The sequence below is a fragment of the Podarcis bocagei genome (assembly GCF_964188305.1).
Source record: "Podarcis bocagei genome assembly, chromosome: 10".
Taxonomy (NCBI): Eukaryota; Metazoa; Chordata; class Lepidosauria; order Squamata; family Lacertidae; genus Podarcis; species Podarcis bocagei.
In genome coordinates this window covers 39,925,859-39,953,133 of record NC_138135.1, presented here as the reverse complement: position 1 = coordinate 39,953,133, position 27,275 = coordinate 39,925,859, and the positions used below count along the sequence as shown (strand labels likewise).

At 42.8% G+C, this 27,275-nt stretch overlaps 2 protein-coding genes across 4 annotated transcripts in view; both read right to left on the bottom strand.

Annotated features, from left to right (window-relative positions):
• The window catches only part of LOC308596132 (uncharacterized protein), a 270,729-nt gene extending 249,100 nt beyond the window's left edge, over positions 1-21,629 (bottom strand). For all 3 annotated transcript variants that reach the window (XR_014012332.1, XR_014012333.1, XM_081210967.1), the window contains exon 1: positions 21,216-21,629. Coding sequence is in view for 1 of the 3 variants with exons in the window: in XM_081210967.1 (XP_081067093.1) it covers positions 21,216-21,232 (17 nt within the window). In the remaining 2 variants the exon portion in view is untranslated. The remainder of the gene's footprint in view (positions 1-21,215) is intronic.
• A 138-nt stretch (positions 21,630-21,767) lies between these two features.
• Positions 21,768-25,982, bottom strand: BTG1 (BTG anti-proliferation factor 1). The gene is made up of 2 exons (XM_081210965.1): positions 25,545-25,982; positions 21,768-23,106 (listed from the first exon to the last, which is right to left on the bottom strand). The coding sequence occupies exons 1-2, from the start codon at positions 25,690-25,692 to the stop codon at positions 22,742-22,744; spliced, it is 513 nt and encodes a 170-aa protein (XP_081067091.1). The 5' UTR covers positions 25,693-25,982; the 3' UTR covers positions 21,768-22,741.
• Positions 25,983-27,275: the final 1,293 nt, after the last annotated feature.

The window sequence follows — 27,275 nt, the reverse complement described above, 5'->3', positions numbered from 1 at the left end:
TCTTCTCCAGGCTAAACATGCCCAGCTCCCTTAGCCGTTCCTCATAAGGCATCGTTTCCAGGCCTTTGACCATTTTGGTTGCCCTCCTCTGGACACGTTCCAGTTTGTCAGTGTCCTTCTTGAACTGTGGTGCCCAGAACTGGACACAGTACTCCAGGTGAGGTCTGACCAGAGCAGAATACAGTGGCACTATTACTTCCCTTGATCTAGACGCTATACTCCTATTGATGCAGCCCAGAATTGCATTGGCTTTTTTAGCTGCCGTGTCACACTGTTGGCTCATGTCAAGTTTGTGGTCAACCAAGACTCCTAGATCCTTTTCACATGTACTGCTCTCAAGCCAGGTGTCACCAATCTTGTATATGTGCCTCTCATTTTTTTTTTGCCCAAGTGCAATAGTTTACATTTCTCCCTGTTAAAGTTCATCTTGTTTGTTTTGGCCCAGTTCTCTAATCTGTCAAGGTCGTTTTGAAGTGTGATCCTGTCCTCTGGGGTGTTAGCCACCCGTCCCAGTTTGGTGTCATCTGCAAATTTGATCAGGATGCCCTTGAGTCCATCATCCAAGTCGTTGATAAAGATGTTGAATAAGACCGGGCCCAAGACAGAACCCTGTGGCACCCCACTAGTCACTCTTCTCCAGGATGAAGAGGAACCATTGATGAGCACCCTTTGGGTTCGGTCAGTCAGCCAGTTACAAATCCACTGAGTGGTAGCATAGTCAAGACCGCATTTTACCAGCTTCTTTACAAGAATATCATGGGGCACCTTGTCAAATGCCTTGCTGAAATCAAGGTAGGCTACATCCACTGCGTTCCCTTCATCTACCAGGCTTGTAATTCTGTCAAAAAACGAGACCAGGTTAGTCTGACATGACTTATTTTTCAGAAATCCATGCTGACTATTGGTGATCACAGCATTCCTTTCTAGGTGCTCACAGACTGTTTGCTTAATGATCTGCTCCAGAATCTTCCCTGGTATTGATGTCAGACTGACTGGGCGATAATTATTTGGGTCCTCTCTTTTCCCCTTTTTGAAAATAGGGACAACATTTGCCCTCCTCCAGTCTGCCGGGACTTCGCCTGTTCTCCAGGAATTCTCAAAGATGACTGCCAGTGGTTCTGAGATCACATCTGCCAGTTCTTCTAATACTCTTGGATGCAGTTCATCTGGCCCTGGAGACTTGAATACATCTAAACTAGCCAAGTATTCTTGTACTATCTCCTTAGTTATTCTGGGCTGTGTTTCCTCTGCTGAATCATTTGCTCCAAATTCTTCAGGTCGGGCATTGTTTTATCGGAGAAGACTGAGGCAAAGAAGGCATTGAGGAGTTCAGCCCTTTCTGTGTCCCCTGTTTGCATTTCACCATCTTCTCCTCTGAGTGACCCCACTGTTTCTTTGTTCTTCCTTTTACTACGGACATACCCATAAAAGTCTTTTTTGTTGCTTTTAACCTCTCTAGCAAGCCTGAGTTCATTCTGTGCTTTAGCTTTTCTGACTTTGTGTCTACACGTGCTGGCTATTTGTTTGAATTCCTCTTTGGTGGTTTCCCTCCTTTTCCATTTTTTGTACACATCCTTTTTTAATCTTAACTCAGTTAAAAGTTCTTTAGATAGCCACCCTGGCTTCTTTGGGCACCTTCCATGTTTCCGTCTCATTGGTATTGCCTGAAGTTGTGCTTTTACTATCTCCCTCTTAACAAACTCCCAGCCATCATGAACTCCCTTTCCTTTTAGTATTACTGTCCATGGGATCTCACCCAGCACTTCCCTAAGTTTTATGAAGTCGGCTTTCTTAAAGTCAAGAAATTGAGTCCTAGTATGCTTGGCTGCTCCTTTCCGCTGTATAGTAAACTTCAGAAGAGCATGATCACTCGCGCCTAATGATCCTTCCACTTCTACCCCACTAACCAGGTCATCAATATTGGTTAGGACCAGATCTAAAATGGCTGTTCCTCTTGTTGCTTCTCCCACTTTCCGGACAATGAAGTTGTCTGCAAGGCCAGTGAGGAATCTGTTTGACATCCAACAAATATCCGGGTAATTGAAGTCCCCCATTACTACTATCTCCCTTCCTTTTGCATGCTTGGCCATCTGTCCCAGGAAGGCATCATCTATGTCCTCCGTTTGGCTTGGGGATCTATGGTAAACTCCCACAATGAGGTCTCTGTTATTCTTCTCTCCCTTAATTTTGACCCAAATGCTCTCACTTTAGCTTTGAGGTTCTAAATCTTGGATCTCTTCACAGGTATACACATCCCTGACATATAACGTCACTCCTCCTCCTTTCTTGTCTGGTCTGTTTCTCTGAAATAGATTGTATCCCTCCATTATTACATTCCAATCGTGGGACTTATCCCACCAGGTTTCAGTGATGCCTATTATGTCATATTTAGTTTGCTGTACCAAGAGCTCAAGCTCATCTTGTTTATTTCCCATGCTTTGCGCATTAGTGTACAGACATTGAAGTCTATTAATCATTCCCCCGTGTCTCTTATTTAAGGATTTTTTCCTCCCACCACTAGGTCTGCGTGCTGTTTGCTCCATTTGGTCTATGACATTTGGATTATCATCTTCCTCAATTGATAGACTCCTACCTTCAGGAGCACTGCCTCCCCCACATTAGAGAGTTTAAAGCCCTCCTGATGAGGTTTCTGAGATTTTTGGCAAAAACATTCCTCCCAACCGTTGTGAGGTGCAGCCCATCAAGGGTTGCCATATTTCAAAAAGTATAAACCAGGACACCCCAAAATTGACTTGCCTAAGATCCAGGAAATTCTCCCCAGATGTCTAATCTGGTAATGTCCAGGAAAATCCAGAACGTATGGCAGCCCTAGGTTTGAGAGAGGGGGCATGGTCTGTGGAGACTCCCAAGGACTGGATAGAGGGGCTTAGAGGATCACATTCAGCCCTTGTGACTGATACATGCTCATTATTTGCAATAATCCTAAATGAGCCTTGTAAGTGGCAACATGTGATATATATGTCATGCTGCACAATACTTTCTGCCACGTTGTTTGTGAGTGCACATTTATATGAAAGTGCACTGAGATCAACAAGCCTCCGGTTCCACTAAAGAGAATTATCATCCAAGGAGCCAGTAGAAGAAGCTGAAACCTGAACAACCACAGGGAAATAGGAAACTGGTTTCTGCAAGGTCAAATAATTTAACCCGTTTTGTATGCCCTGAGTGACAGAATCTCTCCAGTGTTCTGCAGCCGTTTAACTGGACAGGCCAGGGATGAATTTAGGACTTTTCATATATGAAACATGATCTTTGTACCCCCTAGCTATGGTCCCTCTCCATTCAATGTATTTAAGTCCGCTTACAAAACAAATATCCAGATTCCCAAGAATTTCCCATCCCAAGAGCAAATAAGGACATGCAAGTGGAAGTGTTTTACCAGAGACACGTGGAAAAAAAATAGGGACAGTTTGAGAATATGAGTGACTAATCAGAATGGGCTCTCAAATTTTAGACCAAGGCTGGGGAAGCTGTGGCCTTCCAGATTATGCTGGACTTCTGCTCCCATCACTCTTGACTACTGACCAGGCTGTCTGGGGCTAGTGGGAGTCGGAGTTCAACAACATCTGGAGGGCTACAAGTTCCCCATACCTATTTTAGAGGAATGGCTTGGAGGATTGCAGCTTGTTACTGCAGTCCTACAATGGGACTATTCTGTTAGTTTTGAATGACATCTAAAATGTGCAGCACCTCTTCCTTGCAAAAACGGGCACAGGAACCAAATTCTCATGCCATTTATTCTCTGCAGTACAAACGTCATTTAATGCACTTGGTGCCAGCACATTTGCTGCCATGTGTTCCCTCACTGCGTTAAAAATGGTATGCCCGAATGTTTGCTCAGCTCTGTTGTGCAAGAAGCTCTTCAAACATTTGCTCAAGATCTGTGTGGCTTTTGTCACGTGCACAGTTGCCTTCAGACAAAAGACACAAAAGACAAGAAGGGCTTTATGCTCACTGTGCTAATGCTGCATGCACAGATTTTTCCCTCTTTTGCAAAGGGTCACAAGGCAAATTCATGCCTCAACTTGAAACAGAGGGCACAGAAAACAACTAAAACAGAGAAAGCAAAACATCTTCCTTATGTGGGAGACTTAAGAATTTGGATCTTTGGGGCTTAGGTGTTTTGTTGTTGTTGTTGTTGTTTTTAATGATCAAGAGGAAACAATAGAAATTTATGAGAAGGGTTGGGGAAGGGCTGTAACAAGAGTAGAACATCTGCTTTGCATGCAGAAGGTTCCAGCTTCAACCCCCAGCATCTCCAGATAGGGATTGGAGGGATTCCTGCATGAAACTCTGGTGAGATGCTGCCAGTCTGTGTAGACAGTGCTGAGCTAGATGGACCATTAGACTGACTCAGTATAAGGCAGTTCCGTACTTTTAGTCCGCATGCATGATTAGTGTAGAGTCCATTTCTTAAGTCTTTTGGCCTGTAGGCTCAGGGTGGGCAAACATTCATTCAATGCATTATCAAGCTCGCAGTATTTTGATGGCCACTGGCATGCACAGCTTTTCCCCCGTTTCCCTTTTTTGTTTTAAAGAAAATGAACTTTCAGAGCTGGTAAAAGCTCACCATGAAATAGGTTTCCTGGCTTCAATTAAAATCCATGTCAGAAATGAATTATTGGATCCTTCCAGCAATCCTTACAGTTCTCCAAATTCGTCCACACTAGTCTCCATTCCTCGAAATATTCCCCACCTTCCTCTTTTCTTACCTTTCAAGTGGTGGCAGGAGCAGCAGCAGCACTCAAAAAGGGGGCTGGAAATGGAAATGGCGAGCACTTAATGCAAATGCCTTTGAGTCTAACTGCAAGGACCCACAATGAATGCTCACAAAAACGTAACCTTTTTCATGCTGAATGATGAGATGCTGGCACCAAGCTACATTCAGCTAGGCTGGTTTTGGATTGAGATACACTTGAAAATCATTGTGGACCTGGAATAGAGTGCAGAACTTAGACCACCCTAGCACCAAATATAGATTTAGATCCCTCTCCATAATTTCCCACTGTGGCCTTTAACAAGCATTCATCAGTTTCTAGTTTGCAAAATATCAGTAATGGCAACCTAACTCAAGGTTTTGTTTGGAAGGACCAATAATTGAAAATACTTAGGACACACAGTATGATAAAAATAAAAGAAGCAATTAAAAAAAAATTAAATGTTGAAACTGACATTTTTAGGTTGCATATGCAGGATGCGCCTATTAAAATCACATGGCCGTGGTCCATTTTGAGTATTTAGGAACAGCTTGTTCAGTTTTTGAAGCCATTCCTCATAAGCTCCATTCAACGATGCCACCTGGGAGACGGAGCACTAAGTGATTGGGTCAGGCTGTCTTGCTGCTCAAACTCATGAAATGCAGTAGCCATTAAAAGCTATTTTTAAATTCACACAAATCTCGCTAAGACAAATTGCCAAAAAATTCTCTGAACGCTCACTTACTAATACCCATTAAGATTTCCAAAACACAACAGAATAATAAGCCTTTTGTGCAGAACAAGAAGATGCCCACAACAAATACTCTAGCCTCAAGAATACTGTAATTTAGGAGAAGAGGATTAATGTTCCCTTTTGTTTTAATATGCTATTTGGCTCCTTAGGCACAAAGTCCATTTATTTACCATTGTATAGGATGACACACTTTTCATCACTTTTTCATTGCTGGGACATTAACTCATTTCAAACAAAGAATTAATATTGAAATCCTGTGCCAACCTAGAAGCATTGAGTTCAATGGGACTAATTCCTAGGTAAGAATATATAGGATAGGCAGCCTTAATTATCCTGCCAACCCTCAAAAGGAAAACCATAAAGCCCAGAGGCAACATAAGCAACAAGTTAAATGTTCCCTTTCCAACAATGTTGCAAATGCTTAGATCTGAGTCTCACATGCTCTCACCACCCAATGGCTTTACTTAATATCACCCAGCTGGATGTGGGAACTGAGGCCACTGGTGCTTGAAGTTGTTGGGCAATAAACAAATTCCAAAGACCTTCCTTATTCTGTCTATGCTTTCATTTTCATAAAAGCATGTCAAGGACAAACTCAAACAGGCTGGGCTACCTCCATTGAAGCAGCAGTTTTATCACCTCAGCAGAAATGTGGAATGTATGCCTCAAGGAGTGAGCAGCTTAGTGCTCTGTGTCAAAGGGTCTTCAAGCAAATTGCATGACTATTTTTGACAAGATGCCATGTGATAAGAGTGTGATAAGACAGGGGTTGACAATGGATTTTGGCCCAGGGGACACATTTGGAATTTTGAGGAAGTGCCCTGGGTGACAATCACAAAATGGCTGCCATGGGGGTGGGGACAACATAAAATGACTGCCGCATCTAAAACAGCAAAAAGAGACAGGGCCACAAAATGGTGTGGGCACGCTCCCCCATCAGTCATCCCCCTCCCATGGAAGAATGCTCGCTCACGAAAAGCTCTTTGTACCCCTCCTCTGTTCAAAATTGAAGGGAGAGCAGTCAGTGAAATGTGGGCATGTTTAAGGAGGCATATTCAGTGTGGAAGAGGCTGAGCCAGTGTAAACAAGAACCAAGAAAGAGACAAAAATAGTATCTGATACACTATGAATTTTTGAGGGGATATTTGCTGAGGTGTAATGGGAGGTACTGGCAGCCACACTGGTACCCATGATAAGTACTGCATCGGGGATTCCAACTTCTGAGTGAGGTACTACTTGGGAAAGTGTCTCCTTAAAAGATAATGACCATGTCCATGTGTGCTGGCGTGAACTTTAAGATTCACACACTCCCTGCTTCCCTTTCCTTCAGTACAGTCACAAGGAGCAGTCTGGAAGCTTTTAATTCCAATTTTGCTTAACAAAAGCTTGTCATGTCCTCTGGAACTAGCAAACAAACTGTGGTTAATCTTAACTATTGTTAGTTTCAAGCAAGTCAACTTCAAACCATACTTTATGATTTGTTTAAATCAGTCATGATTAAGTTTAAGTTGGTTTAAATTAGCCATAGGTTACATTAACTACAGTTGTAGATCAGGACAGCATATATCACATCCATATTCTACATTTAAAGCACTCTTATACCACATTAATAGTCATGGCTTGTCCTCTCCCACCAAATCCTGGGAACTGTAGTTTGTTAAAGGTCCTGGGAATTACAGTTCTGGTAAACAGTGGTAAGAGGAACCTCCAAATATGATCATTCACAGTAACTGACAATTTAAATGGCCCTAGTGTTTAAGTGACCACAGAGAATGGAGATGTAGACGTTTTAAGACTACTCACAACTCTACATTTTTATGTCGTGCTTTCTAACACCAGGTTTACTTCCCGGCACTCCCAGTTTAAAATCTCATGTAGCAGGGCTAAGGCAAGCCTTGCCAGAGCATGCATTGTGGTAGATTTGAGTAGCCATAGATGCAATTCAATATGGCAGCTCCTTATATCCTTGAGAAAGTGATGCTGCCATCTTGGAGGTAGGATTACTTCTAGGATGGCCATATGGCCTATGTTACTAAGAACAGGACTCTATCTGAAGGGCTGCCTGGTTCAAATTCCTAACATGGGAGACTAGCAGGGGCCTTGAACTTGCTTATCAGCAACTAGCATCTGAATAGCAAACTGGACAGGCACTCAGGTCGTCCATTCACATCTTCTCCATGATGCCCAAATGCTGTGTATTTCTATTTAAGTTACAGTGATTATTTCTAAATTTGCATCTGAGCAAATGCTATGCAAAATGTAGCTATCTTTTTTGCCCATACATTAGCTTTGGCATTTTTTTCCTTTTGCAAACTTATTCTCCTCTACTATCCATCTAAAAAAAAAATCTCGCCCATGAACTAGAAAAGCAGCAATGAGGCACTTCAGAGGGATTAAATTCAACACATTTTTTTTTAAAAAAAGTGTTTTGTGTCTAATGTGCCATATTAATATGTTATCTGTTGCTGTTTAATGCCTGCATGTTGGATCAAGCAAATAAAACAGCATTTGTGAAGTACCATGAGAAACTGAGATTGATTTGAGACAGGCCAGGAAAGGAAACCATTGCCTCAGATCTCAACACTGAAAGAGCTCTGTGAAAAAGCAACGAGAAGGGACAAGAAGGAAATGTAACAGTCACTCCTTAGTTCATAAGCAAGCTTGGTAGCTTAATTATTGTGCAACTGCAACCGAAATCAGATACAAAGCCTAAAAAACAAGCTGGAAAAAGCGAACTGAGCAGCTCTTGTGAAAGTCCAGCACAGACCAGAGCAAACAAACACACCAAGGCTGGAACTGGCTAGCGAGAGGTCAATCAGATCACATGTATGATAAACACAAGAGAAAGGGCCCGTATAATTTGGTTGGCATCACTAAATGGAAAACAGTCTTAAGAGGCACTTGCTGCAGGAAATGTTTTGCCTTATTCCAGCTTGTGGCTTATTCCAAAGCAACAGGATCTCAACCCAGGTAACTGTAGATGGATCGAGATATCACAGCAACCCTGTTTAATACAGACACTGTGAGTACGGGGACAAGGTTAGCTTGCTCCCACATCTCTTAAGAGAGAATCAAGCTGCACAAAGAACCCAGGGGAATATTAAAACATATATTGACTGTTCACACAAGTGTCCACATCTGAAATTTCAGTGTTGCTGTAGTTTTCAAGAAGATGGTGCATCCAGCCATTTTTGCACTATCTCCAGGTTCTTGTGGGGTCCTTGCATCCAAGATGATCGTTCTGCTTTTCCCCATTTTGCCCAAAAGCACATAAAGATGATGATGGCAATGGCAATGCACATAATAATGTACTAAGTGTTTTCCATTTTCAATGCTTAATCAAACCCAGTCTCAAAACAGCTAAAATTAGGAGGAACTTCCACAGCTAAAGCAAGCTTACTTCCAAGTAGCACCTCTTATTTTACGCATTTGTTAAATATTTGCTTGTAGAAAACAACAACAAAATTTTTAATAGTGTGTGTATGGGAAACCCCCAGCCCTTATATGTGCACTCACTGATCAGTTGGCAAGGGAAACTCATGGTAGAGTCCTGACAAATGTCTGACCCCACCCAGGAAAAGTCTTAATAGTTGCATCAAAAAAGTTTCAGCATGTGTGTGAAATGAGTGAGGCTAACTAGTACTGTCACAATTGTGCATCTTCAGTAAGACTTGCATTATTATTATTATTATTATTATTATTATTATTATTATTATTATTATTATTTATTTGTACCCCGCCCATCTGGCTGGGTTTTCCCAACCACTCTGGGCGGCTTCCAACAAAGATTAAAAATGAATTAAAATGTCACTCATTAAAAAATTGCATCTGTATTGCATCTGTTAAAATGATGGCATTGAGTACACAATATGTGTTGTTATATAGAACTGTATATTCATTAAAAAAATGATGCTCGTCTCTGCTTCCCTTGAGTTATTAATTAGTTTGTAGCGCTCTAAGCATCTGTTTTGAAAGTTTTGAATTGAATAGCAGCCCAAGCTGGAAACAGTAATGCTCTATATTTCCAACATACAGCTTTCTTCCATTTCCTTCCTTCAGATGGGTTTTTTGAATAATTAATAAATAAATAAGTGCTCACCTGCACCTGTAGTCCCCAAACAGAGAATCTGGCACCAAGATGGAGCCCCTTCCTTGTACAACTGCCATGACTCATTTACTGATGGCTGAATTAACTGCCAAGATTGGTAGCTCTGTGGGGAACAGCTAAAATCTGTTGCTTAGCACAGTTTACATGGGTTAAACTGGAACATGAAGTTATAAATGTTTGTGTTTCTCAGCTTTTCAGATCCCACAGAAAGCTGCAGTATAGTACTCTGACATCATTTGGGGAGATGTAAAATAAAGGTCAGTGGGGAAAACTTATATTCAGGGCAGGCTCCAGGGGTTTTTTTTGGGGGGGGGGCTTTGGGAAACATAACATCTAGTGGGCCTCCTCCTCCATCTGTGGACCTTGCTTGGCTACCCTTTTATTTTATTTTAAATAGCTGTCCAACTTAAGGCCAACTTAAAGAACCATAAGAAAGAGCAGCTAGGACCTTGAACTTGCCCATTAACTATATATACTGTAGCTCTATTTAAATTGTAATAATTATTTCTAAATGTCACATATGAAACATACAAAAACTGTATGCTAATTGTCCTTTGAGGGAGGGGAATATTATGGCTTATTCCAAGTTTCTGGGTTTTTAAGGCGAGGGAGAACTTTGCAGAGTAGCCCTGTGTCACTTGAATTTTGAAACCCAAGGCAGCTGCCCATACTGCTATTTGTTGAGGCCAGCCTAGAAATTACTGAATGTTTATTGGAAAAGGGACTGCTTTGCAGGACAACTGTGATACCAGCAGAAACCATCCCAAGAAACAGGGATGGATAAGGGCAGAAGACATGGCTAAACAAAAAGTGGCAAGTATAAAGGCAACATGGGACTCTTGAGAGTCCCATGGACTTCAAGAAGATCAAACCTATCCATTCTTAAGGAAATCAGCCCTGAGTGCTCACTGGAAGGACAGATCCTGAAACTGAGGCTCCAATACTTTGGGCCACCTCATGAGAAAAGAAGACTCCCTGGAAAAGACCCTGATGTTGGGAAAGATTGAGGGCACAAGGAGAAGGGGATGACAGAGAACAAGATGGTTGGACAGTTTTCTCGAAGCTACCAACATGAGTTTGACCAAACTGAGGGAGGCAGTGGAAGACAGGAGTACCTGGAGTGCTCTGGTCCATGGGGTCACGAAGAGTCGGACATGACTAAACGACTAAACAACAACATAAAGGTAACAAATATTAGCCATATTATGCAACTGTATTTTACTTTATCTTTTTAAAACAGAAACATTTTGATAGTTGTCTTTGAGGTTTAGTTTTGTAAAATAATAATAATAATAATAACAACAACAACAACAACTTGAAATTTCCCCAGAGCACTTACTGTTTTTCCTCTTCCACATAGATCAAATGTGATTTGCACCCTTCCCCTTTTAAATAGAATGTTTACCTCCAAAGGGAGCTGAGGAAACAGCTGCATTACAAGGGAGAGACAGTTAATGATGTGAGGGAGCAGGCTCTAGATGGACTTTCATAAGCATTTGTTTTCATTAACACCTATTAAATTCCAGGCACCAACTGACATCTGGGATGACTGTTGCCTTTAATGAAAAAAAAAAAAGTTTAAGCTGTAGGAAGAGTTCCACAAACATATTACGAAGACTGACAAGCCTTCTAAAATATTCCTGAAAGACCTGTGTAGATAAAAAGAATTTGAAGGCATTCATCTGTAATAAGGGACTCTTTTGAAGAAAATAATCAGTGTAGTATCCTTGAAAAAACGTTTGAGACCACAGATCCATGGACATTGGCACTGATTCTTCCATTCCTCAAGGTTGTGTCCAACGCTTGTCCCAGCACAGTAGACCCATTGAAAATAATAGACACAACCCTTTTATGTCCGTTAATTTGAATGGGTCTACTCTAAGACAAATATTGGATACAACTCTCAATTTCCAGTTTAGGCACTTGAGACCCATAAATACCTGAGAGCCAGCAGTATTTGTGATTAGCTTTCACAGAATTAGAGGAAACCCCCAAGTTTGAACCACCTTGATCTGTAGTTCTTGAACCTCCTCTTACAAATTAGATCAATCTCCGTGGGCAATGCATGGCTACTTGGACTAGTGCTACTGTACTGAAAATTTATGGGGCCTTTTTAGATGAGGAAGAGTGAGCAGTCAGGGGGGCTGGAGATTGCTGAAGAAATGTTTACTGGGGAGAAAAATGCATGCATTGCTTTTGGGGACCGTGTAACCATCCTGGTAAGCTCACAACCCTGCAATGACAGAAACTGTAAAAAGATCTTCAAACACTATGAGTATGAGACAGAAAAACAAACGCCTCTCCAGCAGAGGAAGGACACTTTTGAGAAACTGGAAGACAGACTTCGGCACAGCACTAACTTGGACTGTGAAGTACCTCAATGGCTAGTGCTTTCTTGTGCCCATCTGCCTATTCCAGTACCATAACGAAGCCTCCATGCCCTTGATGCTTTCCATTTCTGAATTGTTCTTTCTGTTTCTAAACTTACATGTTGCTTGTTCCTTAGACAGAACTACTAACACACATTCTTGCTCTCCCAAGGCAGCTTGTAACAAATCATAGCAACAGCAAATATCAAACTACAAAGAAATAAACTGGCAGCAGCTAGCAGAATAAAGCAGCAGTAATCAATAATACAAGGGGGACTAGCCACTATTTCAATCAGCAGAAAACCAGGAAATATAAAGATTAGCTGAATCCAAAAGAGCCTTCTTAAAGCCAGGTTGCTGCCTGATTCATGAAAACACCCAAAATTGGGGCTAGTGGGCCTCCCTGTAAATGTGAATCCTTAAGGCTGCTGCCACTGCAAGACAACATCATTGGCCCCAGACTGTGGAAGCACATGGAGAAGGATCTCAGATTTTGTACCTAGAGAGCACAGAGGAGGCCATCCTTAAGGCAGTGTTTCCCAACCGGTGTTCCGCGGCACACTAGTGTGCCGTGAGACATCGGCTGGTGTGCCGTGGGAGGGAGGCGGGCGAGTCGGGCGGTGAGAGGCGGCAGCGGCGAGGATCCGCGTCGAGCCGGGGGCGGCTCCGCGGTGGTGGTGCCGAGCGGCGGGGCAGCGCGTGCAAAAGGGAGGAGCGCGAGACAGCGGAGGAGGAGGAGGCCGGCATGTCCGGGCAGCAGCAGCAACAACAGCAGCAGCAACTCCCGCCGCCGCCCCCTCCTCCGCCCGCTATCGCCGCCACCACCACAACAGCCGCCGCCGCCTCAGCTGCCGCCGTCCCTCAGTCCCTCGCTCTGCTGCCTCCTCCCCCCCCACCCCCAAAGCTTGGAGGTTCCCCAGCAAGGGGGAGGGGAAAAGATTAAAAACTTTCACTTTTGTGCGTCCCTCCCGGCGTGACGCTGCGCGCTGACGTCACGGGGCTGTAATGGTGGTGTGCCGCGAGATTTTTTTCATTAAACAGGTGTGCCGTTGCCCAAAAAAGGTTGGGAAACACTGCCTTAAGGTACCCAAGGCCCAAGGTGATTAGATATTTAAAGGTAAGACCTAGCACCTTAAACTGAGCAGAGAACCAGTGCAGATTGACTGAGGGGTATTAGTCTGGTATTGGTCAATCAATTCCTATCAGCAATCTGGTGGTGATATTTCTGCTTCAGTTGAAGCTTCCAAACACTTTAAATACAGCCCCATGGACCCAGAACACATTGCAATAGTAGTTTCCCAGGCCCTGCTACCAAGTCTAGTCTAGGTATATTTAACTTAAAGCCAATATGGTATAGTGCTAGAATGTTGGACTAATATCTGGGACACCAGGGATCAAATACTCACTCAGCCATGAAGCTCACTGAGTAACTTTGAGCCAATCACCATCTCTCAGTCCAACCTGCCTTAAAAAGGTGGTTGTAAGAATGAAATAGGGAGAGAAACGTGGATGCCACCTTAAGCTTCTTGTAGAAAGGTGTGATACAACTATACCAGGCATCCCCAACCTTCGGCCCTCCAGATGTTTTGGACTACAGTTCCCATCATCCCTGACCACTGGTCCTCTTAGCTAGGGATCATGGGAGTTGTAGGCCAAAACATTTGGAGGGCTGCAGGTTGGGGATGCCTGAACTATACTAATAAAATAAACTTAATATTTTTTTCTCCTATTGATCCCCCTTCAGCTTCCATCCTGTGCCTCTGTGGTTTCCTATCTCAAATTATAGACTGTAAGGTCCTCAGGGCAGGAACCTGGGATTTTATACTCTTTAAAGTGCCATGCACGGTATCTTAAGAAGTGACTCCTTGCACTGGAACCTTCCACTCCCTTTCAACTGAGTTCCTGCTCTGTATCCCCCCCTTATGAACTGAGGTATGTTGAGCTGATATGTTTGGCAGGGCCTTCTTGGTGGTAGAGCCAAGCTATGGAACTCCTTAACCCAGGAAGGCTTGTTATTTCTCCCCTGCCCATCTTCAGATGCCTGCCTAAAACACTGCCATTGCAGCATGAATTCAAGTTACATGGCAACTGAATTGTCCTATGAGCTATCACTTTATGATTGTTTGTTTTTATTGCCCGGCACTGCTATTTTGTATTCTTATCTTGAAGTACCTTATTACTGATTTGTTGTTAGCTACCTTAGACTTTCTGTTATGGGTGGGAAGACAGAATAAAAGCATTTTAACAAACATATTTAATTATCTGAGTTTGTGGTAAAGCTATTTCCATGACCAGTCAGAAAGGCCAAATGCAAACCAAGTTAAACTACAACGTGGTACAAATGCCAATTTTATTACCAACTTGTCAAGAACCTGTGAAGGATTGTAATAGAAGTTGCCTATTTCCCAGGATGAATTGGATGAACGTAAAGTATTATCTATAGTAAGTACAGTCTAAATAATTGCTTTGATTCAATATTATAAGAATGAAAACAAAGCATCATAAGAATAAAACAATCCAGATTCTAGTTTACGTCAAACAAGCTGAGACGACAGGTCAAATGCTGACATTTGAGAGGAAAAGGTGTTAAGAAAGGCCATGACCCAAACAGAAAGCCAAATACCTGTAAAAGGGTACACAAACAAGTTGAAGGATTAGAGGTCAAGTGGATGATTACTAGAAGACAGAAGTTTCTTTCACTGTGAACAAGCACACACAATGCCCCAGCCTTATACTGCTGCTGAAGTTCACCTGTTATAAAATGCCCTGCTGTTCACTCGCTGAGGCCTAATTCAAACACTGGCAAATGAATACCTAATGCATGTGTGATGGTTGCGCATACACTGTACCTAAACTCATATGTCTTGCTGATTCTGCAAAGTCAAAAATCTAATGCCTGGGAAGTGGTATAATGTCACAGATGCACTATTCCTACTTGCATTCAGAGTTCCACAGGAAGAGGACAATTATTTTTAGAGACATCCATGCACCCAAAAGAGAGCCATGATTAACAAGAACCCAAGAAGCTACTGCACAAGAAGCTGCTTAAAACTTCAACATCTTCCTTAAACTTATTTTTGTCTAGATATTATATTTGACTAATGATATGAGAAGCTAGATACGATATAGCTGATATGCTTTACCAGCAGTAGAGCATGCCTCAGACAGTTCTTGGGACTGTGCCCACTAGGCATAAACCATTCGAAACCATTCATAATAACACCCCCTCCCCGACAGGGAAGAGCTACATCAGGAACAAGGGGAGGGGGAAAGAAAGATTGACATTGGGATCTGCTGTCCCAATGAATCCTGCCGCGTGAGGCAGTCACCTCACCGTGCCTCATCGGTGGGCCAGCCTTGAATAAAGCTCTACATCAAGATCTGCTGCCCCTGTGGATCCTGCCGCCTGAGGCAGTCACCTTATGGGTGGGCTGGGCCTGAGGAAGATAGTAGCATTGGAACTAAAATCTGTTAAGATACAATGGGCACAATCCAAAGGCAAATTAAAGGTAAAGGTAAAAGGACCCCTAACCATTAGGTCCAGTCCTGACCGACTCTGGGGTTGTGGTGCTCATCTCGCTTTATTGGCCGAGGGAGCCGGCATACAGCTTCCGGTTCATGTGGCCAGCATGACTAAGCTGCTTCTGGCAAACCAGAGCAGTGCACGGAAATGCCGTTCACCTTCCCGCTGGAGTGGTACCTGTTTATGTACTTGCACTTTGACGTGCTTTCGAACTGCTCACCCAGGGGAGCTCACCCCGTTGTGGGGATTTGAACCGCCGACCTTCTGATCAGCAAGTCCTAGGCTCTGTGGTTTAACCCACAGCGCCACTCGCGTCCCTAAAGGCAAATTAGCTTTGTCCTAAATTTAAGAGCATTCCATGCTGACATTTTTCAACTGTATGTTTTGAGCAGATGGGTCTGCCTGAACAGAGGTCTAGCAATGGATAACTGTTTATATGTGTGCAGCTGCAGCTTGCTTTCTGTTTCCATATCTAACAAAGCTAAACAGTATCTGACCTTATTGGTTGTGAAAGTCACCTTGCACCCAAGCGCCCCCAGATCCCGTGTATACAGTGTGGTTGCTACATTAGGGTATAAATCCAATGTTTGTATCTGTATTGGACTTTAAATTGTTTTTATGTGTGTTTTTATTGTTGACATTTCAATTGTCAAATCGCTTTGGGATGTTTTACGGGAATCGATTCATAAAATAAATAATATTTTAAAGCTGCTAGTTTAATATCCTGCTTCTCACACGACCTTGCTACCACCCAGGAATGTAGGTATAACAAACAAAAAACAAAAAACCTTCTGTCACAAGTTTACACATTAATAAATCGCAGTTTCTTATTGCTTTTGGTCTGGCTATTTATCCCTACAATCTATTTTTGTAAATCACAAACTCTTAACTGTACACTTAACATGCTTTAAACTTTTCCCTAGCATCCTATGAGGAACAAAGTAGAAATTTGATTAGTTTCAAGAAACCATGGCAAAGAGAGAATTCACCTAGAACCCAGCTGTATGCTTGTCCATTTCACTGATTTTGCAAGTCTTGCCCTTCTGCCTTGATGTTTTTATGCAGCATCATATTTGTGGGAGTGGAAAAGTCATAATTAGCCGTCAGAAAACACTGTACTTTCTTCATAGAGTTCCTATTAATTCCTCATTACCAACTCTTGTAGTCCTGATAAGTTATTTATGCCGCATCGATAACATTGCCAGTTCATTAGAGGCCTAGTTTTATACACCAAAGAACCTGCAACTATGAACTGCAGCAATGATGAGTGAACAAAAGTCCTACAAAGCAAACAACCAACTGTGGACTGCAGACCTGGGGAAATGGTCAATGTACAGTTGTTCCTGCTGCATCCAGAAAGGCCAACAACTATTTTTTGAAATGAACTAGTCACTACACGGTGACTTCGTTCCTCAGGATTCACATTCACAATTGCATGAATATGGAGGAGCTAATCTCCCAGTGACTTCTGTATAAAATACATAAAAAAGGAATAATAGTTCACACACCACAGATTTGAGAGGTATTATTAAGATAAAATATTATTTTGTGTGCTGTCTAGAGGGCATTTATAAAAGCTCTAAATGCTTATTATTCAGGATTAATTCAGCCTGTATAAAGAGCAACTGCTGGATCAGTTTCCAGAGATTACAAATGAAGATACATATTCCACACTATCAAATGAATTCTCAATCACTTACAGTGACTACTTGTCCTTCAGCATGCGTTGAGCCTCATTTTCTGCCTGGAAATGTGTGGCAAGCTGTTTGGCCATAAAGTGTGGGGGGGGGGGAGGAATAAAAACTCCCTCAAGACCAAAATCAGAGTAGGCTGAGCTGAACAGAGAAAAGAGACTTTCACTAGAACCCTAAAATTTAGGGCTTGGATCAAAAGAAAACATAAAAGTGGGCCAGGTATTTCAAAAGCTGATAAACTAAAGCGAGTGTTTTGTAAACGAAACTCAAAAAAATGCCTTTTGCTTTCAAACCATTTCTAAGCCCAACTCTCGTTTGAAGAGGTGAGTCACCATTTTGAGCACTGGCATCAGAAACAGCAGGCCTCTTAGTTACCTCAACTGCCTGGAAGTCTCAGTTGGCAAGAGATGTATTACACATCCAAACACACAGATGCTAAAACTTGACTTGTTTCTGGCAGTTACCTGTGTTTATGAGAAAGGATAGGCTATTACTGAAGTTTTAGCTGTGGAAAAAAAACCTAACCACAGCTTTTAGCTGAGAGTGGCTAAGGAAGGTCACCTCCCTTCATAATGGACATTTCAGAAGTGTCATAATTTGTCCTCTAGCCATGCACAAAGTCTGGTAAGACTGTGTCATCTAACATTCTGTGGTCTAAATATCCACTGCTACCTCACAAAGACATATTTAATATCATTTTCCAAAAAGATGTTAGGTAGGGTAAGCGTTCTAATGCTTTAAGGCAAGTGGAGAACCTACAAAACTTATCATTTCTGAACATTGCACATGCTGGATGAAGCAGATAGCAGTTGAGTTTTATTCTTTTTCTTTACCTGTGGAATTTTTATTGATATTGAAAAACAATAAAATTTGATATCTCGCTATCTATATCGTTGGGTTCTAACAACATATGGAAGACGCCCAATTCTGCTTTAAAGGCTACCGCTTAGAAACTAAATACTGATCCACTGACTGAATAAGTCTTTAAAAAAACAAATATTGTCTCTTATGTTCATGAGGCAGCAAAACAAGCAACTGTCTCACCTAGAGTGAGCTGGAGCAGCAATGGCCTCAAAAGCATAACAGGATGCTTTACTTATTCTAACTTGTGCTGTTCAATCCTGTACACGTCTGCACAGAATATGATGAAACTCACTCCCAGCTTAAGTGTGTATAGGATTGCACCCTTAAACTGACTCTGAAGTCAAACAAGAAGTAGGGGGTAGATCATCACTGAATTATGAACACAGATTGTTATAAGGACTGCCATGTTTGATTAGCCAATTGATCAAAGGGTTTTTATTTGATTTGAAAACAAGGTCCAATTTATCAGCCACATATTTATTTTTTACTATAAGCAGATATATAAAAACTACAGTTGGTGTCACCTTATAACACTCTCCTATGTGAGAAAATCGGTACCTCTAAGGCTAGGCCTGCTTCCATCACCTAGAAATAAAGTATGACTTTTCCTTTAGAACTATTGTATTCGTATAAAGATTTATGTATATATAGTCATCTGGCTAAGTAAAACTTATGCCAGCTGTGGCTTATGGGAGTTGTAGCCTAACAACACCTGGAAGGCTCCATGTTACCTATCCCTGCACAACTTTATTTCACACTTTCCCTCAGCTCTGAAGTTGCTGGGTCACCTTGTGTTAATAAGCTTCCTCTCAGAATGAATTTCTGCATCTGAGAGAAGTTAACAGCAGTCTACCTCTCAGTGTTCCTGTGAGATCAATTTAAGACTGCTCTGCAACAAACTTTGCAGGTTAGAATTATACTATTCTGCTAATATTTGGTCCAAAAGTCAGTTTTATAGTGATGGCACTACTCTTCAGCATAACAGATGAGCTTTTCCTGTGGTTGACTAGGTTCTGTGCAACTATACACCACATAGTTTGACAGTCTCAAAAGCTGTTTGTTTTAAATGCAAATGCCTTGTTCCTGGTTTTTTTAAATGCTGCTAGTAAGATCTGTAGTCAAGAGGAATATTTACTCAAGCTGTGAGAGACAAAGTGAGGGTCAGCTCTACAAGTTATGCAAAAGCTCTTAACAAGGGTCATGAACAAAGTCACCCAAGCCTTAAAAGGATTCAAAATGTTAGCCATCACACAGGGCCTGCTCCAAATTCAGTATCGCAAATAAGCCTCCTGCAGCAGGTGTAGCAGCCACCTGACAAAAGACGAGACTTATATTGCTTCCATGACTGCCAGAACTGACATCATGAATGCAACCAAATGCTTCAGGTTCCAAAGCTTGGTTAAAAAGCAAAGAGAAAAGCATAAGCATGCTAGATCAAGCAGAGCTGCATCTGCAAGTCTTTCATGCGCAAAAAAAGGAAGCTGCAAAACAAAATAGTATTTCAGTCACAGGAAACCACTGTCAATGTACTTTCAATTACTACTTTTTTCCAAAAGGGGTTATGTGTTCTGCTTAAGTGCAACCACATATTTGCAATCTTTCAAGCTGTTTCAAATAAGCAAGGTTTCAGAGCAAGCATTGGCTCACCAAAGATGCAAACTGTTTACATAAAGCAGCTGTCTTCAGTGTTATCAGAAAAGCACCTTTTCCCCCTAGCAGCTGACCTACTTAGCAACTAAAACCCATGCACAAATTAAAAAAGGGTTGCCAAGACAAATGCCAACACATTTTTTTAAAAAAAAATAAATAAATATTGATAATAATTACACTTCAAGACAAGCACATAGGAAGCTGGACCTATGAAGGCCAAAAGGCTCAAGTATGTGACAGTGTTCATTCCCTATACGAAAAGTTCGTAACGCTCTAGCCCAATTTTACTATGACCTTCAGGTAAAGTGAAATTAATTTATTAATTGCTTAGGAAAAAGTGGCACTCACTGTTGCCTACAATTAAAATCAGTAGAGCTTTATAGAAATAATACACTACTGGAAAGGACCAGGCTGTGTGGGCATTTTAAAGCTAATGAAAAGTTGTGTGCGAGACCATGAAAATGTAGCTCTTTCAAGCTCATGTCATAATTCAGCTTCTACAGGTGCTTAGGAACTTGCTTTCCAGCGTAGCTTGGCCATGGATAATTGGCATTCATGTAGTGCTTAAGTGAACAATAACCCTCAGCCAAGAAGCTGAAGTGCATCATCTCTACAGATGGCTATGGCATTTCCTCAATACTTAGAATGGGTTCAGGAACATGTGGCCCTTCAGATGTTGCTAGACTGGACTTCCCATCAGCCACAGCCAGCGTGACCAATAATCAGGACGATGGGAACTTTAGTCCAGCGACGTATGGAGGGCAACACATTCTCCACCACTTAGAAACTGAAGGAAAGTTGAGGAAAGCAAGTTACACATGTATCAAATGATGAGCTGTGGGAGTTCAGACCACCCTTCAGCGTTTGATTTTTAAATTTTTTTTGAGAGGGTGGATAATTTCAGAAGCTAGGACTATGCCTATTGCTTACAGAATCCAAGCTAATAGATTTCCTAATGTAAACAACCTTGGACTTCCCAGTGTTATGATCAATATTGTTAGGGTACGTCTGAAACAGGAACAGAACCTCTGGTCCTCCAGATGATGTAACTCCTATCATCTACAAGCATTATCAGTGGTAGTACAACATCTGGAGAGACAGATTTGCCCCCATCCCTCATCTAAGTCATAAACTAACAATTTGGTATGGAGGTAATCCAAGATTACTAGCCCCTAAAATGGGGCTTTTTTTAGATTTAGCAGGCTCATCATACAACATGAACCTCCCACAATAGGAAATACTTTAGCAGTGTGCCAAGCCATATAGGATGGACACAGATGGATGAGACAGGATGAAACCAGCCATGGACTAGGGGAAGGGCCATTTGCATCAGCAGCCAGGAAAAGGATATAAACTTGCAGGATACAAGCTCTATTTACAAGTTTATAAATTCAGACTTTCGGCCCAGTTCTACACATTTACTTGGAAGTCCTGCTTACCTCCAAGCAAAGTGCCTAAGATGTCTGCCTTAGTGTCATCAGGCCAGCACCAGAACACCTGCTATCATTGGGAAAGAAAAACATACACATACATACCTTTTGCTGGATCCCATCTCACTGAACTCTAAGAGAATCTTGTGTTTGAAGAAAACCAAAAGGCAATCAACCTTTCTGTTGAGTGGTTAACCTGCTCCTAAGGGCTGTGTGACATTGATCCTAGTAAATACCAATTGAGCTGGGCATCCGTCAAGTTGGAAATGAGGTTTATTTTTATTTTTTCTTGTTTTAATGGTTTCTAGCTCCTCATTCATCAGGAAACCATGTAAACATTGATCCGCTGGATTTATTCACTGCTCGTTTGTTGGTTGTTCTGCATGTCTGTTGGTCGTTCTGCATGTTTTCCTCATATTTAGGAATAATTGGACCCTTGCATTATTTCCACGTTATGGCCCATTTTTAAAGGTGTTAAAAGTGATACATTAATGTATGGTCTGGGCTCCTCAAACATTTATACCCAATGATCCTCTTCTTCCATCCAAAACTTTTATCAAGCTCTCCCCTACCTCAAGTGCTCCCATCCTTTACAAAAGTCCACTAGGACTAAAAATAATTTAAACTGATCCTATGCAAGCACGACAAGAGATTAAATTAAAATGCCAAGATAGGAAACAATTTATTATAGAGAGAAGAAAAGTTTCTCATCCAAAATATAGAAATCTGTACAACTTTGCCACAATCAATATACATGAACTGTACAAATTTACACCAGTTCATAATTTACCAAAAAAAAAAAAGATGACTAACAAAGTTCACAAAATAGATGGTGGTTTGTGGAAAAGACTTTTACCCAATTAAGTACAAGGAAATTACAAACCAGACCTCCACTTTCTAAAAATAAGAGGTTTACTCAGTCTTAGAAAACTACAAGCTAGCAAATGTACAGATAGCTGGCTGGTAAAACACACCACAGTTCAGACAGTGTCTTTATATGGTCTCTCTCAAGCCTGTTGGCATAGCAGATCCTGCTCACTTGCTACCTTGAAGGCCAATATACAGAGATCTGACCATTTCCCCCAGTTCATGCTCACCAAGTGTGACTTATGTACAGTTTATACAGATTGTTAAGTGCTAGGTAAAAGTCTTGTCAGATAAAATTTCCAGTACTACCATGTTCATAACAAGTCTTGTTACTGAGCTGCCAAAAATGTTAACAATTTCTTTTCCTAAAAATGTCAATAGTGCAAATTTACTCTGCAACATTTACTGCAGAGAATAAATTTTATAGCTATAGCTTTAGGCTGAAAACTGATGTTTTTTTCAAAAAAAAAGGAAAAAAATTAAGCAAGACATCTGGGAGAAAACTGCAGCCTTCCTTGGACAACTTCACACCTTAGGAAATAAAGCAATCATCTTTACTCACAGGCTATTTAAATCACTGAAAGGTACTGTCGAAACTATGGCACTGCCACTATAAAATAAAAGTTTACCATTCTATCTTGTGCCAGGTCTTCACAGGTGTGACATGGTTTAAATTCCATAATCCATCCCCAGAGGAGCCCACCCAAAGTAAAAACCAAATTTTATCCATCCATTATAAGATGATCCATCCATAGGCTATTATCTTAACCTGATACAGTCATCATATTGTAGCTCTTGGAGGGACTGGTTCTGCCCAAGAGGAGTTCTTCCTTACAGCTTATTCTGCTGTCTACCATTTGCATGCTGGTGCTGTTTTGGCTAGCTCCTGCTGGTGTGGCTTCATACAGCACACAGATTGAGCCATCCTCTCCGATGCGATAGGATACCTCGTAAGGGTCGACCCAGAGAGTGAGTTCACTTGGAAGAAGCCGGAACAGTTCTTGACCGCTGAGTCCAATTCGTTGTGCTGCCTGCCCAATCAAGGGATCCATTTTATGGTTGATCCGGATGCAGCGATAGCCCGATCCTTTGCATGGCTTTTCAGGGAACCAGTGGTGTTTATAGTGTTCTACAGAACAAAATGAAAAGCAACAAAAGATCATACTTTGCTCTTCAGATAACCAATGTGTGTAGTCGTGTTATTACGCTTGAAAATGGTAGCTTAGAACAAGAGCACGGGGGGGGGGGGGGAGAGAGAGAGAGAGAGAGAGAGAGAGAGAGAGAGAGAAAGAAATACGACATAGATGCAAAAATGTAGAATAATATTCGATGGCCTGGAAAGTAATGGCAGGCTCAACAGAAACCAAGTATTTTGCTCATTGCAGCTAAAGGCACATTTAACAGCCTATGAATGTATAAAATCAGTACTGAATGATACCCTCCACAAATGGGGGTGAGAAAAACATGTAATTGGGCACACAGACACCTCAAAGTAGGGCAATAAAACCAGTTTGGGGGTCGGGGGGGAATCTTGAGTATATATCCAAAGGCCTCTTTTCACAGTTTCATTATGTGTAGTTTGTAATGCAGTAATATTTCCCCAAATCTTTTTTCAGATGTACCATACACATCTGAAATAAGCACAAAATCTATTTCCTGATATGTGCAACATTTCACAGAGACTTGTGCAACCTTCTCCATAAGCAAATAAGAATATGCACATATGAAATTCTAACAAGTGGAACCTTGCCTGCAGTGCTAAACAAAGAGGTGCTCTAAGTACTGTGTCACACCGCCTATATGTTTGGCTATAAGTTTTTCAGAATTCTGGATTCCTAACAATTGGGATAGGCAAGTTATGCATATTTCTTTTTTAGAATTGGTTTGCTATCTCTTGAGTCTATTATTACTGAAACACACTGGGTGACTGATTTTTGAAAAAATGAACTTTTTGACATTTCCCTCAATAATCTTAATGTTTTGCTCAAATTTGGACTCATCCTTATATGTTTACATGTATGGATTAGGTATTTACTCTCAGCGGGACAACATTTGCTCTTACATTAGAACAGGAATCTTGTTACACTAGGTTAAACTGCTTTAACTAAAATCTTCCAATGCTACTCATCATTTTATTTATCTATTATTTCCAGAACTGTGCTTAGGAGCCTTTCCAAGTAAGCAACTCAGATTAAGATGCATTTAATCCAATAAGATGGTCAGATGGTCGTTTTCTTTGGAAGGGCTGTTTCTTCCTCTGAACCATTTTTACTGTTTAGAAACAGTGGGGTTATTTTTTTAAAAAAATATGCAAAAGAATAATAGCCAAGTCCAATGTAGGTTGTTTTATTGTTATGATAAATGTACTTCAAGGAGCATCTTGGACCCAGTCTTATAATGTACACACAGAACCTAACCACATCATACTGAATTACTACATTACAATCTCCTTGCTGGCATTTCTTTTGTCTTAGTACAATGAAGGGAAAGCACACTAAGACAAAGCGAAAAGAAAATGAGGGGCAGCTGTGTGTTGTGGGATAAGCAGCAGCAGGAATTAGCATGGCATTATGCCCCTGCAGCAGCCACCAAAGGGAGAGAAGGGAAAAGGGCTACCACTACAGCTTGGAGAACAGCTGAGGTAGAAAAGGGACACTAGCAGCACAATCTCACACAAGTTTACGTAGAAACAAGTCCTCTTTCTGTTCATTGGGTCTTGCTTCCATGTAAATGTGTGTTTGCAGCTAAGAACTCCCCCAAATGAGCAGAAAAGGGTAAACGGTACTATTCACTACCACAGCCTTGCCACAGAGATGAAGTGTTGACAAAAATCCCTTCCCTAAGAAACCAGGAGGAAAAATAAATAGGATTCTAAGTCTCCAAATGTGAAAAGATTAAAACATCTAAAACAAATAACCACTGTGGTGGGCGGGGAATAGCGCCGCCCCGCCTTTATTTCCATAACTGCGTAAAAGTGCGATTGGTGTCTGGGTTTTGTGTGTGTGTGTATGCGTGGCCGGGGGTGGGGGGAGGAGAACTAATCTGCATGACGTGAACTTGAGTACAAACACTGAAGAAGGAACAGAGGAAGGCAGGGAAGGAAGGGACTTTCCAGGCACGCAGCTGAACATACATACGAGGGGGGAACGTGCCACCCCCGCGCCCCTCTGGACGGGACAGCACGAAGGAACCGTTACTGCGATAGTACTATAAAACAACGCACTACAATCTCGTGAATCCCGAATTTTGAAAGCGCATGGGGGTGGGGGGGGGGAGAGAGCCATTTCCTGGTCTTATGCGAAATGCATCTCTTTCTGCGGCACATTTTATAGGAGGTCATTAACTCCAGAACACCCTTCCCACCACCACCACAGAAAAAAAGTATGCAGTCGAGGCAGCGTTCCCCGCTCCTCCAAATGGTGCGATGGAAAGAGAAACCTGGAGAGGGCGGATGAGGCAGCATTAGAAAAGCGGGGAGATAAGGAGGCGGCGGGTGGCGGAGAAGAGAAAAATACTTAAAATCGTCCCCTTCCCACCCCCCTCTGCTGCCCCCCCCCCGCCCCATACCTGCCAACAGCTCCTGCAGGCTCTGGCTGAACGTCTGCAGCTGCCGCTCGTTCATCAGCCCCTTGGTGCGCAGGAACTTGGAGATGAAGCCCACGGCCGCGGCGATTTCGCGTATCATGCTGGCCCGGGTGTAAAGGGCAGGATGCATGGAGGCGGCAAGGGGTAGCCAGCTCCGGGCGTTGAGTAGAAGGGGGCACGGTGGGCGCACACGGGGCCGCCTCAAAGGGGGGTGGGAAGCGGAGGAGGAGGCGAGAGAGCAGGCGAGAAAGAAGCGGGTTAGAAGGGGGACGGAGCGATCGAGTTCAAGGGACTTTTAAGTTAGCAGGCCCCCCTGCTCAGCCGCCTCCCTGTGACGTAGGCTGGCGGCAGCAGCGGCTGCACTAGCAGACACTTCCAGCATCTCCTTCTACGAGGCACGAAGGAAGTGGCTGTGCGTGCGCCGCCTTTTATAACCACGTCCGGGCGGCAATGGCGGCTGAGAACCCGCCGCGGCCAATCCGGGGATCGCACCATTGTGACGTCGCGTTCGGAGTGGAGGGGCGCGGGGGAGGAGTGATGTCACCCGGTTGTAAACAAATAGAAGCAGAAGAAGAAAGAGGAGCTGCGTCGTCGGGCTGGAAAACAGCAGCGGCGGCGGGAGCAGCTGCTCGAGAGCGCGGCGTCTGGCCCTCGAGACGCGCAAGGCAGGGAGCGCAAAGTTGCCGGCCTCGCTCGCCTCAGCCAGCGCGGAAGGGAGAAACGACGCAAGCCGCCTTTCTCCGGCCGCCGCTCCTCTTTCCCCCGACTGCGCATCTGCAGTCCTCTGCTGCCTGCTTGCTCGCACATGCTCCCGCTCACGTCCAACTGATCCGCGCCCCGGTTCAGTGCAAATCCATAGCTAGCTCTGGAAGCGTGCGCGGAACCGGGGAGAAGGCGGAGGACCCCGGGGTTGCTCAGAGGCAAAACCAGGCGCGGCCGGGCCTTTGCAGAGCCTGCTGCCTTCTCATCCCCCCCTTCCCCCAACCTCCAGCTGGGAGCTCGCAAACCAGCCGCTTTCCTTAAGCCGCAGCAGTCACGAATGTGGCGAGGCCTGGGAGAGAAGGGCTCAGGAAGCTTCTGGTGCCTGCAGCCATATCACAAACAGCACCATTGTAAACAAATGCAGCGTCTTTTGGTGCTCTAACCGGTAGATGGAAAGCGGTGAGACGGAGGGGGCATCGTCCCAAGACTCCCATCAGCTCCAGACAGCACGGTCAGATGTCAGGGGCGATGGGAGTTGTAGTCCAGCAACATCTGGTGGATCAAAGGTTAACCGACCTTGAACTAAAGAGGCATCGTCTTTGTCCCCTTGACCGTACATTGGTGGACTTGGTACACTTTCTCATAACAAGGGAAAACAACTGTGCTCCAGATCATAGAATCATAGTATTCTAGAACCTATCAATGATCATGTTGTCATCTAATGCTTTCACAGCAGTAGCCTAAACAAATCATTCTTTGCACACCACAAAAATTAAAAAAATAGGCTGTGTTCTGGTGTCAGCACAGTAAGTTGTATGGGACAGAAATTTTATGAACTGTTCATTTTCTCAGGCTTCATTCAGCCATTCTTCTTTTTAAAGTCACACCCATACACCCCTATACTGTGTAAAAGAAAATCACCCAAGAATAGGTGCCTGGTCTCTCTAAGCCAGGGCTGAGAACCTATAACATATAATTCCCATCATCCTTGACCATTGACCACACTGGCTG

What these genes read in the sequence shown, in the direction of transcription:
- BTG1 (XM_081210965.1), bottom strand. Translation starts at nt 25,692, where the DNA reads ATGCATCCTGCCCTTTACACCCGGGCCAGCATGATACGCGAAATCGCC. An exon ending in CCTGCAGGAGCTGTTGGCAG is followed by an intron (nt 23,107 to 25,544) that starts GTATGGGGCGGG and finishes TTTGTTCTGTAG; the next exon opens with AACACTATAAACACCACTGG.